Source organism: Anopheles coluzzii, chromosome X, assembly GCF_943734685.1.
Source record: "Anopheles coluzzii chromosome X, AcolN3, whole genome shotgun sequence".
In the NCBI taxonomy this organism is placed as follows: Eukaryota; Metazoa; Arthropoda; class Insecta; order Diptera; family Culicidae; genus Anopheles; species Anopheles coluzzii.
Genome location: NC_064669.1, coordinates 8,136,591 through 8,149,237, shown reverse-complemented (window position 1 = coordinate 8,149,237; position 12,647 = coordinate 8,136,591). Strand labels below are relative to the sequence as shown.

Here is a 12,647-nt window from a genome sequence, read left to right as displayed (position 1 = left end):
GCATCGGCAGCTTTTGACTTTCGGGAGGAAGAAGAAGAAAAATAAAACCTTCCCGAAAGCAAGATTTTTGAGCGTGTATAAATATATTGAAATGCTGAAGAATGCGTGCTCTTTTCGGAAAGAGCTAGAGAGAGAGAGAGAGAGAAAAAGCAAGAGCTATACGTGCCGAAGATGTGATGTGTAGATCGTCCTGAAGTTCTTCCAACACCAGGTGTGTCCAGATGACTGTGTGTGTGTCTGGGTTGGTGTGAATCGGAAGTGACGCTTCCGTGATTTCCGCCCCAGGGGGGAATGTACAATCGGACACCCTCTTTCCCTCGTCACACATTCTTTGTCTTTTCCGACCAATTTTTTTTGTTATTTTCTTCACCTCTCATCCCTGGAACGGGCGGTCCAGGTTCGGAAGGGACATTCCAGTGTGCGAGCCAATTTGTCTTGCAGTCCTGCAGCTATTGTCTGTGTAAAGCTACCCGCTGCGTCAATGCTCCCTCCTCTATTTGACACGTTTGGTCGTCCGCCCTTGTAAACCGTAGTTTGCTTGACGGTTGCTTTATGGGTTATCTTTTTTTTGGTTTTTGTTGGGTATTGGGACGTGTTCTCAGATCCCAGGCGCGCTTTACCTGCGGCAGCGGTGTCCCCGGTGCTACCTGAGAGGAGGCTACCAATAAGCAGGAAAGGAAACGATACATTGAGCTATAAGCGGTAAATTCATTCTGAAAGTGTTGGACGTGACCGGCTGTGTAACAACCCAGATGTTACGATGGCCCGGCTGCTTTAGCTCGCAACCTATCAGACCACCATGCTCCCTCGCAACGGCCTGAATATCGGGGTGTACATTAGGATCCTGACATACTCAAACATTGTCCGGAAGTTTGAAGTCTTTCGCTCTCCGACGAGTTACGAGACCATTGCTCGGAAGCGTGTTCTTGCTGCCACTTTGTTTGACCCGCGTTCCCGGTGCTGGAACATGGATTCTTTGGGGCTCCCGGCGTGTATGAGCCTTCTTGTGAGTCCAGGCTTACGACCTCGTAAGCCTGTTGGCATTCTGGGCCAATGTCTGCGCCTCATCAGTCCGCGGCCGTAAATAGCTGCTGACTCCTATCGCCCTGTCTCTCTCTCTCTCTCTCTCTCTCTCTCGGGGGGCCATTCAACCTCTTAAGCCTGGAAAGCGCGCTGCACCGTGTAACCGGAAACGTAACGGAACACGCGCCTCGGAAAACCGGGCTGCGCAAATATTTTTGCGTACCTTGTTGTGTGCCGCTTTTCTCATTTGCATTTGCTGCACGAGGGACGCACACACACACACACACACAGGGGGTGGGGAGGGCGAGTAAGAGAGCTTAGAAATTGTACACTGGGGCCGCTCCATCCCACCTTGCGAGCCCCAAAAAGTTGCTAAGCCGGCCCGGGGGAGCTCCAACACCTTGAGGGGGAAGAGATGCAACGATTGAATTACACCGCTTTCCCCCTTCTCACAACGAACCCTTTGTTGGCGAGTGTGTGTCTGTGCGTTTTCTGGCTATTTGAGCTGAGCTAATTGCATTGTTGGCTACACCTACTCGCCTGGGTCCTGCCACAAAGTGACCAGTTGTAACCTCGAAAAACCAAAAATGCACCGTTTTCAGCATGCACGGTTTGCTTGTTGGTGTTGGTTGCGTGTGCTATTCGAGTAATTGAATGCCTCACTAACGGAACTTTACTGCTCGAACCGTACCCCACACACACACACACACATACATGCGTTAAAAATGCATTACAAATGGGTGGAATTGGAATTGGCCCGCACGTCGTCGTGTGCCCAATGCGTAGGTTGACAAGTTGGCGCGTTTGCGTTAACCTGAATGACGGTAATTAATTGGATGGCGAACCCTGGCTGGTTGGCGAGAGGCGGAACAACACAAGTTTTTAGTTTTCACCACCAACCAACCTCCCAAGCTAAGCCTTCCACAGCACAAGTCCACATTTGGGCTTTGGCGAGGACCTCAGACAACTGTGTCATCTGGATGTTCGCATCACATCTTCCTCTCCCGGAATTCCAGGGTTTTAGAATTGGGAAAGGAATTGGGAGCCACTCGCACTTCCCACCTGACTCACTGTTTCGCCATGGTTTTGGGTTAGTGGACACAAGAAGCCGGGCGCACTAGCAGGGCAACTAGAAGCGAGGGACCTCATCACAGCGCGTAGGTTACCATTTTGATTTTGCGCGTAGGTTTGCGGGGAGGAAGTCGTTTTTTGCAAATGTAAACGTACTTGCAAGCAGTTCATTGAACCCGGAGAGCGTATGTGACGTTCGAACCAGTCCCGGAAAGAGGGCGGGTCGGGAAGATTTGCACGGGAACTGCAAAACGAGGATTGCCGTCGTCGTACCTGTGAGCGCACGCCACAAGAATGTGCACACAGTGGCATTTCCACGCAGCAGAAGGGGAGGTAAAAAGATTTCCCACTTTTCAAGCAGTGGAGTGGGGGGGTGGGCGGTCGAAAATATGGGGCACAATCAAAACACACACACACACACACACACAACCGCGCGCCGCCCCACCCGTTGGAGGTGTTTTTTGTTTTTTGTTCTTCGTTCGCATACTTCAAAACACAACACACCGTCCCAGACATATCAGAGTGAGCCGCCCCCACGCTCTCTGAGGCCACCGGCTCAAACAAAGTGAAGTGGTGAAAATTGTTCACACACAAACAACAACAACGGAAAAGAAGATACCCCGTCCAATTAATCGTGCAGATCACAGGCGCACGCCTGCGGCACGATGCGGTCTCAGGTCAGGAGGAGTCACGGGAGCCGTGGTACGATTTGTAGGGGAGCTCCCTGTACCCAGACAAAAAAAAAACAAACACACACACACACTCAGACATACCTACACCATGCAAAGATGGCGCTGCAAAGACCATTCAACCATTCATCGGTCATGCTCTATCGTAGACTATTTTTAGTGAAGTCACCGCCGTCTTGACGGGCACACGGCCACTACTCTAGTCGACATTCGCTATCGACTTTAGTGTGTCTTTTTTCATCTGTTTCCTGCTCTATGGTTGCGTGTATGTGTGTCTGTCTGCTGTGTAGCGAATGCTCCTGTGGTTTGCTGTCTGTCGACAGGTACACCTAGGCGGAGCTGCGAAATATCTCTGGAGCTGGTCGAAAGGCTCTCCAATTCGAAGGCGTCGGTTTTGGCGTCGTCCGTGCGGTAGCCATTTTAATACAGCCTCACGACAACACCACCATCGGCATGTGTGTGTGTGTGTGTGTGACACAGTGGCTCGCGATCGAGATCGAGATATCGCCCTCAGTGATCGTAGAGACGTGCGATTGGGGAATAAGAGCTGTAGTTGCTGAGCTTTCCCCCCCCCCCCCCCCCCCATTAGAGTCGATCAGCGCTCAGATCAGGAGACAACAGGGTCAGGGGAGGGGTGTGCAACATTCCTCACGCACACGCTGCAAAGGGGGATGGAAGTAAACCGGCCTTGCCTGCGTGTGCGTTGCATGCGTGCGTTGGCTGCTACTACACAACGCGGCACGTACTTCGAGCGGCTACTAAAAAGGCCTCTGTGCGTGCGTGTGTGTGTGTGTCAGTGTGCGCACTGCATACGATTTCATACACGCGCGCGCGCTTTTGACACACAGCTCTAGTCGCTTAGAAGAAGAGCTCTGGCGGTGGTGTAGGAGAGGTGGTGGGAAGGCAGGGGTAGTCGTCGGCGACGACGGTGGCGCGCGACATGAATTGACTTCGCGCAATTTAAAGTTCAAACCGCGCATACCGTTTGCTATTTTTGCAAAATCCGTTTCAAACGGCGTTGACAAACACCGAGAGAGAGAGAGAGAGAGACACGGTGGTATTGGTGCAGGAGAGCACAGACACGCAGATAGGCACACACGCTGCGGCAGCACAACTGCTTCTTCGGTTTCGGTTGGCTGCTCTGATCTGACCAGACGGCAGACCACGGTAGAACCAGAAGATTTTGTCGCATTTTTGTTGTCTCACTTCCCCAAGGTTCTGTGGTGCAGCGTTCCCACGGCCTCAAACTTCCTTTCCCGGAACGGTTGGAATGTGGCGGGGACACTGCAACGGAGCACAGCGGAGGCATTCTTCCTCTTCGTGTTAATCGATCTTCCGTGTCCGGTTTGCCGATGCTACAAGCGATGGTGGAACATGAAACCGTCATTACTACTACACCGTCTTGCAAGTGCTCCATCAAACGGGGATCTTCAACTTGTCACGCATGGGGGGGGGGGGGGGGGGGGATGGTTTTCACACACATATTTGCACGATCCACCTACCATATTTGCCCGATCAGTGCCTACTTGTTCGTTCCGGTGGCGTCTCCAAAACTCCAGCTCCAAACGCTTTGCGTTATCTGCGTGCTGTTGCTTTTCCACGTCCCCACATCAACTGCTTGGGTTGTAAAGCCGGCGGGAACACGGCTCGCCCTGCCTAGCAATATTATTGGGTATATCTTCACATTGGAGAGCTCTTCCCACCGATGGGAGGAGATCCCGAGTGACTGCCCAAACAGACTCGACGCGACACTCGGCCCAAATGTTCTCTGCCGTTCTAAGATCCCGAAGGTTCGAAGGCACTCCACTTTCACCGGGGCCTGGGGGGAGTGCCGCCGCTCGGTCTGGCCAGGTCCGCCGAGCTGTCGGGAAGGCGGTGTCGGCTCATCCTATCAACACAACCGGCCCTCACCGCAACAGTCGTCCCACCAGCTTCCTCGCGCCACCTGCTGATGTGATGTCGCGCCCAGGGGTCCCCCGGGTGGTTGTGCCTTTTCGACCAGTCCAGAGTACTTTTCTGTGTCTTCTTCTTCTTCTCTCCGTTTCTGTTTGTACCCCGTCGCTCCCAAAGGCAGACAGTGCGTCTGGGCGAAACGATCGAACCGATGGGCGGGGAGACCACCTGGGAAAGAACCTGGAGGAGCGGGTCTCTGTAATCGAACATCGTGTTCGGAGTGCGCGCGCGCGCGCGCGCGCTCGCTCGCTCGCTCGCTCGCATTCTTCGGGGAAACCAGTCCAAACGCCGGGCCGGGAAATGTAAACAGACGGGCCGCGGATCTCCCGTGCCCGGTTTCGCTCCCTTTCTTTGGCTTTCCTTTCGCCGCGAGCGCTATCGAATCGTCTCGCAACCCCACCTCCCGAGCACGGCTATGTTTATCGGCACTCTGTCAACGACCTCTTTCAGGTTTTCAACTTCCAGCGGGGTTTGTTTCGTGGTGCTCGCCACCCCAGCCCCGCCTGTTCGCATGCACTTGGAGAGATGGAAGAGTTTTATTGCTCGATTTTGTTTTTTTTTTTTTTTTTACTTCTCGTCAGTCAGTCGCGCATCTGTCCGCCGCCTCGAAACACCCAAATATTGTGTGACCCTATCGAGTGTCAGTTTGTTTGAACAGGTCGTAAATTACTCTGCCACTCTACCACGTACCGGCGTACTTCAAACGGGTACCTCTTCCGGTTTCGCAACCAGCAGCCCCCCGAAGTCCCCCCCCCCCGGTGCTGCGGTTGCGCTCATGCCACCACCACCCTCCCCGGAGATAGGTGCAATAGTTCGTCAACAACCGACCGCCGTTGAACGTTGGAAGAGGATCCTGCGTGTGCGCGAGCGCGCGCTCGTTCGCGTGTGAATAAAATACGGCACGCCAGCTGCAGTCGTTGTGCTCTGATTCGCCCACACACACACACACACACACACACCTCCGCTTTAATTAATAGGCCTCTTGAAAGGACTGACCTCATCTATCTTGTCCACAGCGCGCCACACCAGCGCCGAGTGTGCTGACACGCTCCCTGGGTTAATGTCTTTCTGGGCCGCCAACACGTTACCTACGCCACCAACGACGGTATTGTTCACTACCGCCGTCTCCGGCGAGTCATTGGAGCTCCGCTGGTGTTGGACACTGGTGGCCCATTGTGTGTCGTCTCTGGGCTCAGTCAGCATCGACGATGCAATACCATACGGCCATCTTCAAGGTGTGAGATTGAAACACGCTCTCCTGGAGCTTGCTGTTGAGATCCGAACTCCTGCCGAACATCTCAAGCCTCTCCAACAAGAGATTGAACCCTATCTTTGAACAACATTGGGATTTTGATGCTGATCAAACATACCTTAATTTCACGCTGTCCGGGAACTCCCGAATATCCCAAGGCTCTCCAAAAAGAGATTGAACTTTATGTTTGAACAATATTGAGATTGAATACTGATCAACCATACCTCAACTTCATGCTGTTCGGGAACTTCCGAATATCCCTTGGTTCTCCAAAAAGAGATTGAACTTTATGTTTGAACAATATTGAGATTGAATTCTGATTCTGATGTTTGAACACGTCTCAGCTGCACGCTGTTCGGGAACTTCCTAATATCTCAAGGCTCTCCAAAAAGAGATTGAGCTTTATGTTTGAACAACATTGAGATAGAATTCTGATGAAACACATCTCAGCTGCACGCTGTTCGGGAACTTCCTAATATCCCAAGGCTCTCCAAAAAGAGATTGGGCTTTATGTTTGAACAACATTGAGATTGAATTCTGATGAAACACATCTCAGCTTCACGCTGTTCGGGAACTTCCTAATATCCCAAGGCTCTCCAAAAAGAGATTGAGCTTTATGTTTGAACAACATTGAGATAGAATTCTGATGAAACACATCTCAGCTGCACGCTGTTCGGGAACTTCCGAATATCCCGAATATCCCAAGGCTCTCCAAGAGGAGATGGAACTCTATCTTTGTACAACATTGACATTGAATTCTGATCTCAACTTCACACAGATGAACTCCCGAACATCCCGAACATCTCTCTCTCGCTGCTCCTCCTCCTCTACAATGAGGACCAAACTCGAATGTGCGAAGTGCTACCACTGCCACCCAGGGCCACTGTTGACAGTGACCGTTTTGTCGCAACGAGGCACCGGGCCCGTTTTGCCCGTTTAAGTTTAATTTAATGATGATATCATCCGATCAGGTTTTAGTTGGCGTTTTGCTACTTTCGGGCTGATTGTTTGGAAACGTTGCCGAACGAGGAGGGGGAGGGGGGGTGTTGCGTCGCGTGGGCCCGTCCCACACCGCTGATGCGCGCGCACCAAAAGCGCATTGTTGTCTGTTTTAATTCGTGTTCGTTTGCCCCTCTCACTCTCTCTCTCTCGCTCTCTCTCCCGCTGTTTGTGAGTGGAAGAGGCAATCAGAAGTGGTTTTTTTTGTTTGTTGTTCCTGCAACAAAATGAAAAGGACCCGAATTAGGCGCGTTGTCCAGAGTACGGGTTTTTTTTGTGGGTGGGGAGGGGGGACTGTAGGTGGGCCCCCGGTGATGACCCTTTGTTTGGGTCGCCGCACGCAAAACCCGCTCCATCCCACATCCTTAATTGGGGAAGAATCAATCATGCATTCGGGGTGTGTATGTGTGTTTGTGTGTGTGTGCTCTCTCGCCGTTTCACCCTCCAATTGATCTTGGGTCCACCTTCGCGGCGTGCGAGCTCTTGCGTCTCCTACGCAGCCAGAGCGGGTCAGATGCGGGGGTGCGTTATTTTTTTTTTTTGGTTTATTTGCGCCCCAACCGAAATGCGCATAACGCGGGCAATAAATTTCAATTTCTGCACGGCCGAAAGATGATGGGCTCGGTGTGTGTGTGTGTGTGGGAGGGAGAAGAAGCAATATAAGACACTTCAAACTTTACGAAACGAAACGAACGAAAAATATACATTAAAAACACACACACATGCAAGGAACGGACAAGAACAGTGTTAAAGTTGTTGTTTTGTTGTTTGTTTTTTTGCAAAATGCAGGAGTAAACAAGACAAAAGAAAGAAAAGAAAATGTCAAGCACCAAAAAAAAAGAAAGAAAGAAAGAAAGAAAGAGAGCAACGGAGCACACAACCAGAGAAGCAAATAAAATTCAAACAAAACGGCTACAAAAAAAGGTGTAAAAAACAGTACCTCCAGCGAAACGCTGCGTGCGCGCCCGCAAAAAGGCAAAAATAAAAACGTCAAACATTCCAGATCTAGAAAACAACCCCAAGGAGGAAAAAGAAAGGAGCGTGCAAAAGCAATGAGCAGCAAGAGTGGAAAAGAGCACACACACACACACACACACACCGAAGCGGGAGAAGAAGAAAAAGGTGTAAAGTGTGTACATCTTCACCGCGGGAAAACAAGCAACGGGAAGGGTGGGGGGAGGGGGGAGGGAGAAAATTAACCTCCTTTCTTGTGTGTGTGTGTGTGTGTGTGTGTGTGTGCTTCATATTTCTTTATTTATTTATTAATCGCGTAGGCGGAGGCGCAAACGGCCCAACCGCCTGCCTTTTGGGGCCTTCCTTTCCCCTTTTCCCCCCCCCCCCCCCCCCCGTCAGGGGGTCGTCGTTGTGTTGTAATGATCGATAGGTGGCGGGTGGAGATGTGATGATGATCATCATCACCGTGTGTGTGTGTGTGTGTGTGTGTGTTTGGTTGGGAAGCGCGGGCAGAGTGCCCGCCAACATGTGGAGGCGATTACTTGAGACTCGATGGAGCCATTTGGCCCACCAGATGGTCCGCGTGATGGCCCGTGATCGACCCCGCGTGTGTGTGTGTGTGTGTGAGGAGTTATTAGGGTTTTTTTTGTTGCTTCTTTTGTGCTCCGTTCATCTCTAAGAGGACGGAAAAAAAGACGGGGGAGAAGGAGAGAGAGAGAGAGAGAGAGCGTGTGCAAGATTCCGTTTTTATTGGAGGTTGAATTGGTTGCTAATGCATATGATTGCCTTTAATTGACGAGCGCGCGCGAGACTACTCCCCCCCCCCCCCCCCCTGGCGGGACCTCAATCTCCCCCCCCCCCTCACCCCCACAAACGTCTCCTTTCCCCGTCTTGCGGCGGTTGGCTGCGACGGGGGAATGGGAATCGGAAAGCAAAATCCTCCTCTTTCCAAAAAAAAAAAAAAAAACAACATTTCCCATCCCACTTTTTACAACCACATAATTAAGCGGGAAGGGAAGAAGGCTTAGCGGCGGCAACAGATTGTTTCCGAGCGGCGCAAGAGTGCTGGCCGCTGCTGCTGAGGGGCACGCGCGAGAGCAGAAGGAACCACTCCGGGCGCTGGCGCGCGCGCGCGCGCGCTTGTGCGATCTCATTTTTCCATACCCATACCCCCCCCCGCCCCTCCTTCTACCCTCCACCGTGTGTGTGTGTGCGCTTTCCGTTTGGTAGGAAAACGCCCGAAGATCATTTTCTATTTTTGCGCGCATCATTGGCGTATGATTTGTTGTGTGAGCGCGTTTCGCAATCTTTTATGGGAGGTTTCCGAGCGCGCACTTCTTTAATGGGGTGGGGGGGTGGACAAAGAGGGGGAACCGGGGGGGGGGGGGGTGATGTCGATCAAGATATTATTATTACTATTTAAGAGGCAAACGAGCAAACAGGGCGCTTTGGGTGGGTGGGGGGAGGGTGGGTGGGTTGGGTGTGATATATACCCGTCACACACACACACACACACACACACACGCGTGTCCTCTTCGTCGGGTTTGGGAGTTTGGTGGGGAGCGGGCGGTGCAGCTCATCGGCAGGAATTTTCCATTCCAAGCACACACACACACACACACACACAGTGGCAGATACGCGTCTAAATGCGCCATTTGGAGATGAGTTTTTTTTTGTTCAAAATCAGATTTGTGACATTCACTTGACACACAGCATGTTTGTGCGGTAAGAGGCAAAGGGTTGGGGGGGGGGGGGGGAGGGTACAAAATCACATCCGGTAGAGGGCGGCCACGGCTCATCGGTTGCGCAGAATGGAGCGTACTGTAAGCGCGCGCCCTCCCGTGCATACTAAAAACGCGTGTTCGTCTCGTCCGCTGCGCTTCACACACACACACACACACACACACACACACACTTAATCTCGCTCAACCAAGCGTGTGTGTGTGTGTCACAGGCGGGAAGAAGGGTGGTTTTTGCGTAGTTTTAACGCCCGCCCCCCCGGGTAGGTAACAACACGTCAAAACCGAAAAGCAACAAAACAAAAACCGCAACCCCAACAACAACTCTGTTCGCACACACACACACACACACAGAGCGTTTGACCTTGATCTTCCCTCGCGTTTTTCCCGCCACCCGGGACCAACCCTCCTGCCCCCGGCTGCCTGCCTCCCCGAGGAGGAGTCGTCGTCGTTGTCGTCGTCACCCGCCCGACTTCCATTACATCATTGGTTGTTGTGGATTTTCTTTTTTTGTTGTTGTTGGGATTTGCTTCCTTTTTGGTTAGATCTTTCTCAGACCATGTGCGACAAAACAGTTTTTTTTTTAATTTTGTTCCTGTGGATACCGGCCGGCAAACACACACACACACACAAGTATTTTTATCCCACCAAAACCCATGGCTGCGCCTCTCCAACCTTACATAATGCACTCAGTGTGTTTGTGTGTGTGTGGTTGATTTTTTTCTTCTGTTTTTCGGCTTCGTACCGGATCGGAAACCCGAGCGACGAAGATGAATGGGACCATAAATTAGCTCTCGGCAACAGCAAAAACCGCCCCCAATAATCAACCCCCCCCCCACCTCTCTCCCCACCGTTCCACTTCACTGATGATGAATGTGAAATCGATCGACCGATCGCCAGTGCTCCAGCACAGCCGAAACGCGCTGAAGAGCGTTGGGGCCTCGGGAAGTCACCGAACCTGCCCGGGGAGTACCTCGGCAACATCTGTCATTTGTGATCTTGGGGGAGGGTGGCATGGGGGAGGGGGGGGGGGGAGGGGAGCTAGAGCAAACGCCAGACCCTTGACAACTACGCAACGGATACGTTCGTGTTCGCGCCTTGAAGGGGGGGGGAGATACCAGAAAACAAAAAGCCACCGCGGATAACTTGAATTTAGCGGTTCTGCTCCAAACTTCCTTCCAGCGCACGATAATGCTCCAACCCGGCGAGGAATTGCCGGTGAGCAACAACGAAGGTGGCAAAAAACGGCCATTGCGCTCTTCCGCCACCTCTTTCGCTGTCCGACGACCTACCGAGAGCAGCAGCAGCAGTAGCAAAAAAAAAAAAGCAGATCGATCGCGCAAATTGGTGGCGCCAGTTGTTAACTAATCTGTTCCTCCTCCCCTGTCTCTGCTTCTTCTCCTCTTCCTGCGTTTGGCGGCTAGACCATTACCGGTTCTCTGTTTTGTGATGCCACTGTTTCGCCACTTCTTTCCTTTTGGCGTTCGCTCGCTCGCCATCCACTTCCCCGACAGCATCCAAATGTTTTCTCTCTCGCTCAATCAAACTAATGTATGCTCTTCTCTCTCTCTCTCTCTCTCTATCGTTACAGAGTGCCAGTTTGGCAAGACCATACGCGAGCTGCACACGACCTGGTTCGCCGATTTGGGCCCCCCGTTTGGCGTCATGTACTGCATCATGTGCGAATGTGTACCGGTAAGTAAGCGGCTGTCTTGGCCCACCACCTGAAAGACCACACAGACGTAGACCTGGCACTGTCGCACCACAAACTGGGAAAGCTATCGGTTTGCGGGATTGTGTCTGGGCCAGTCTCCCAGTTTTTTTTTTTTTTTTTTTTTTGCTAGTTTTTTACAGTCAAAACCGGAATCCGGCGGCAAACACTACAACTGCCCTCCCCCAGGAGACATTCAAAACCCGTGCGGCTCATTTCAAATTCATTCGGGCGATCGTTTTCCCTTCATTCATCTTCTTCCTGTTTTTGATTTTGCACCAAAAAAAATCTGCTGAAAGTGGCCTAACATTCTTCCTCCCTCCCGGCGCGCCCGGTTGCTGCCCAGACGATTGCGGCAGGATTTATTGCCTCGTCAAAGTCATCGATTATCTCGCCCAAGCTTCAACGAAAGCATCCTTTCCCCCCGTGCTCCCTCCCCCTACCTAATGAATTAATTATTTCCCCGGCTTCACAGGCCTTCGAGAAGTCATCCTAACACACCCACCCAACAGCAAAAAAAAAAAAACGAAAGAAGCGGGGGCTTGGAGTTTGCAAATTCATTCACACCAGCCGCAGACACCTCTGATCGCTCTCTCGCTACATCTCTCGCTCTCTCTCTCTCTCTCTCTTTCCAGTTCCAGAAGAAGCGTCGCGTCGTGGGCCGCGTCCAGTGTCGCAACATCAAGAACGAATGCCCGAAGCCGACCTGTGACGATCCGATCCTGCTGCCGGGAAGATGCTGCAAGACCTGTCCGGGAGATGCTCAGAGTAAGTACCGCTCTATATGTCTGTGTGTCTCTCTGTGTATGTGTATGTATGTGTGTGTGTGTTGAGCAGCGTAGACCACCCTTCTGCGGAGGCTTTGCGAGAGGCCAAGTCGTCCCCACTGCTGGTGCCTCCTTCGTATAGGATAAGGTTCTGAGGTTCAGCAGTTGAACCGTTTCACACAGTGCCTCACAGGCTTTAGTGTTTATGGGAAGAGGAGGGGGGGTGGGGGGGGGCACAGGAGCCAACCATTTAGCGCCGGTTCATTGGCGTGTGGTTGTGTTGCTTGTTTTAGTGTTTTATTGTTGTTGTTATTGTTACCCCCTTCAGGCACCATTCACAGTGAGTTCAATCGCTCGGCTCGCGGCGAAGGTGGCGGAGACAACGAACCCCCCCCCTCTAGAGAAGATAGACAGACAGAGAAAGAATGTAACAGAAGCAAAGCAAGGCAAAAAAAAACACACACATCACAACAAACGAGTATGCTTCGC

The 12,647-nt window shown here is 52.0% G+C and overlaps 1 protein-coding gene across 3 annotated transcripts in view; it reads left to right on the top strand.

The window, feature by feature from the left end:
• LOC120958116 (dorsal-ventral patterning protein Sog) overlaps window positions 1–12,647 on the top strand; it is a 247,514-nt gene that overhangs the window by 223,605 nt on the left and 11,262 nt on the right. For all 3 annotated transcript variants that reach the window (XM_049606175.1, XM_040380707.2, XM_040380700.2), the window contains 2 exons: window positions 11,272–11,375; window positions 12,027–12,159. In XM_049606175.1, coding sequence (XP_049462132.1) covers window positions 11,272–11,375; window positions 12,027–12,159 — 237 coding nt within the window. The remainder of the gene's footprint in view (window positions 1–11,271; window positions 11,376–12,026; window positions 12,160–12,647) is intronic.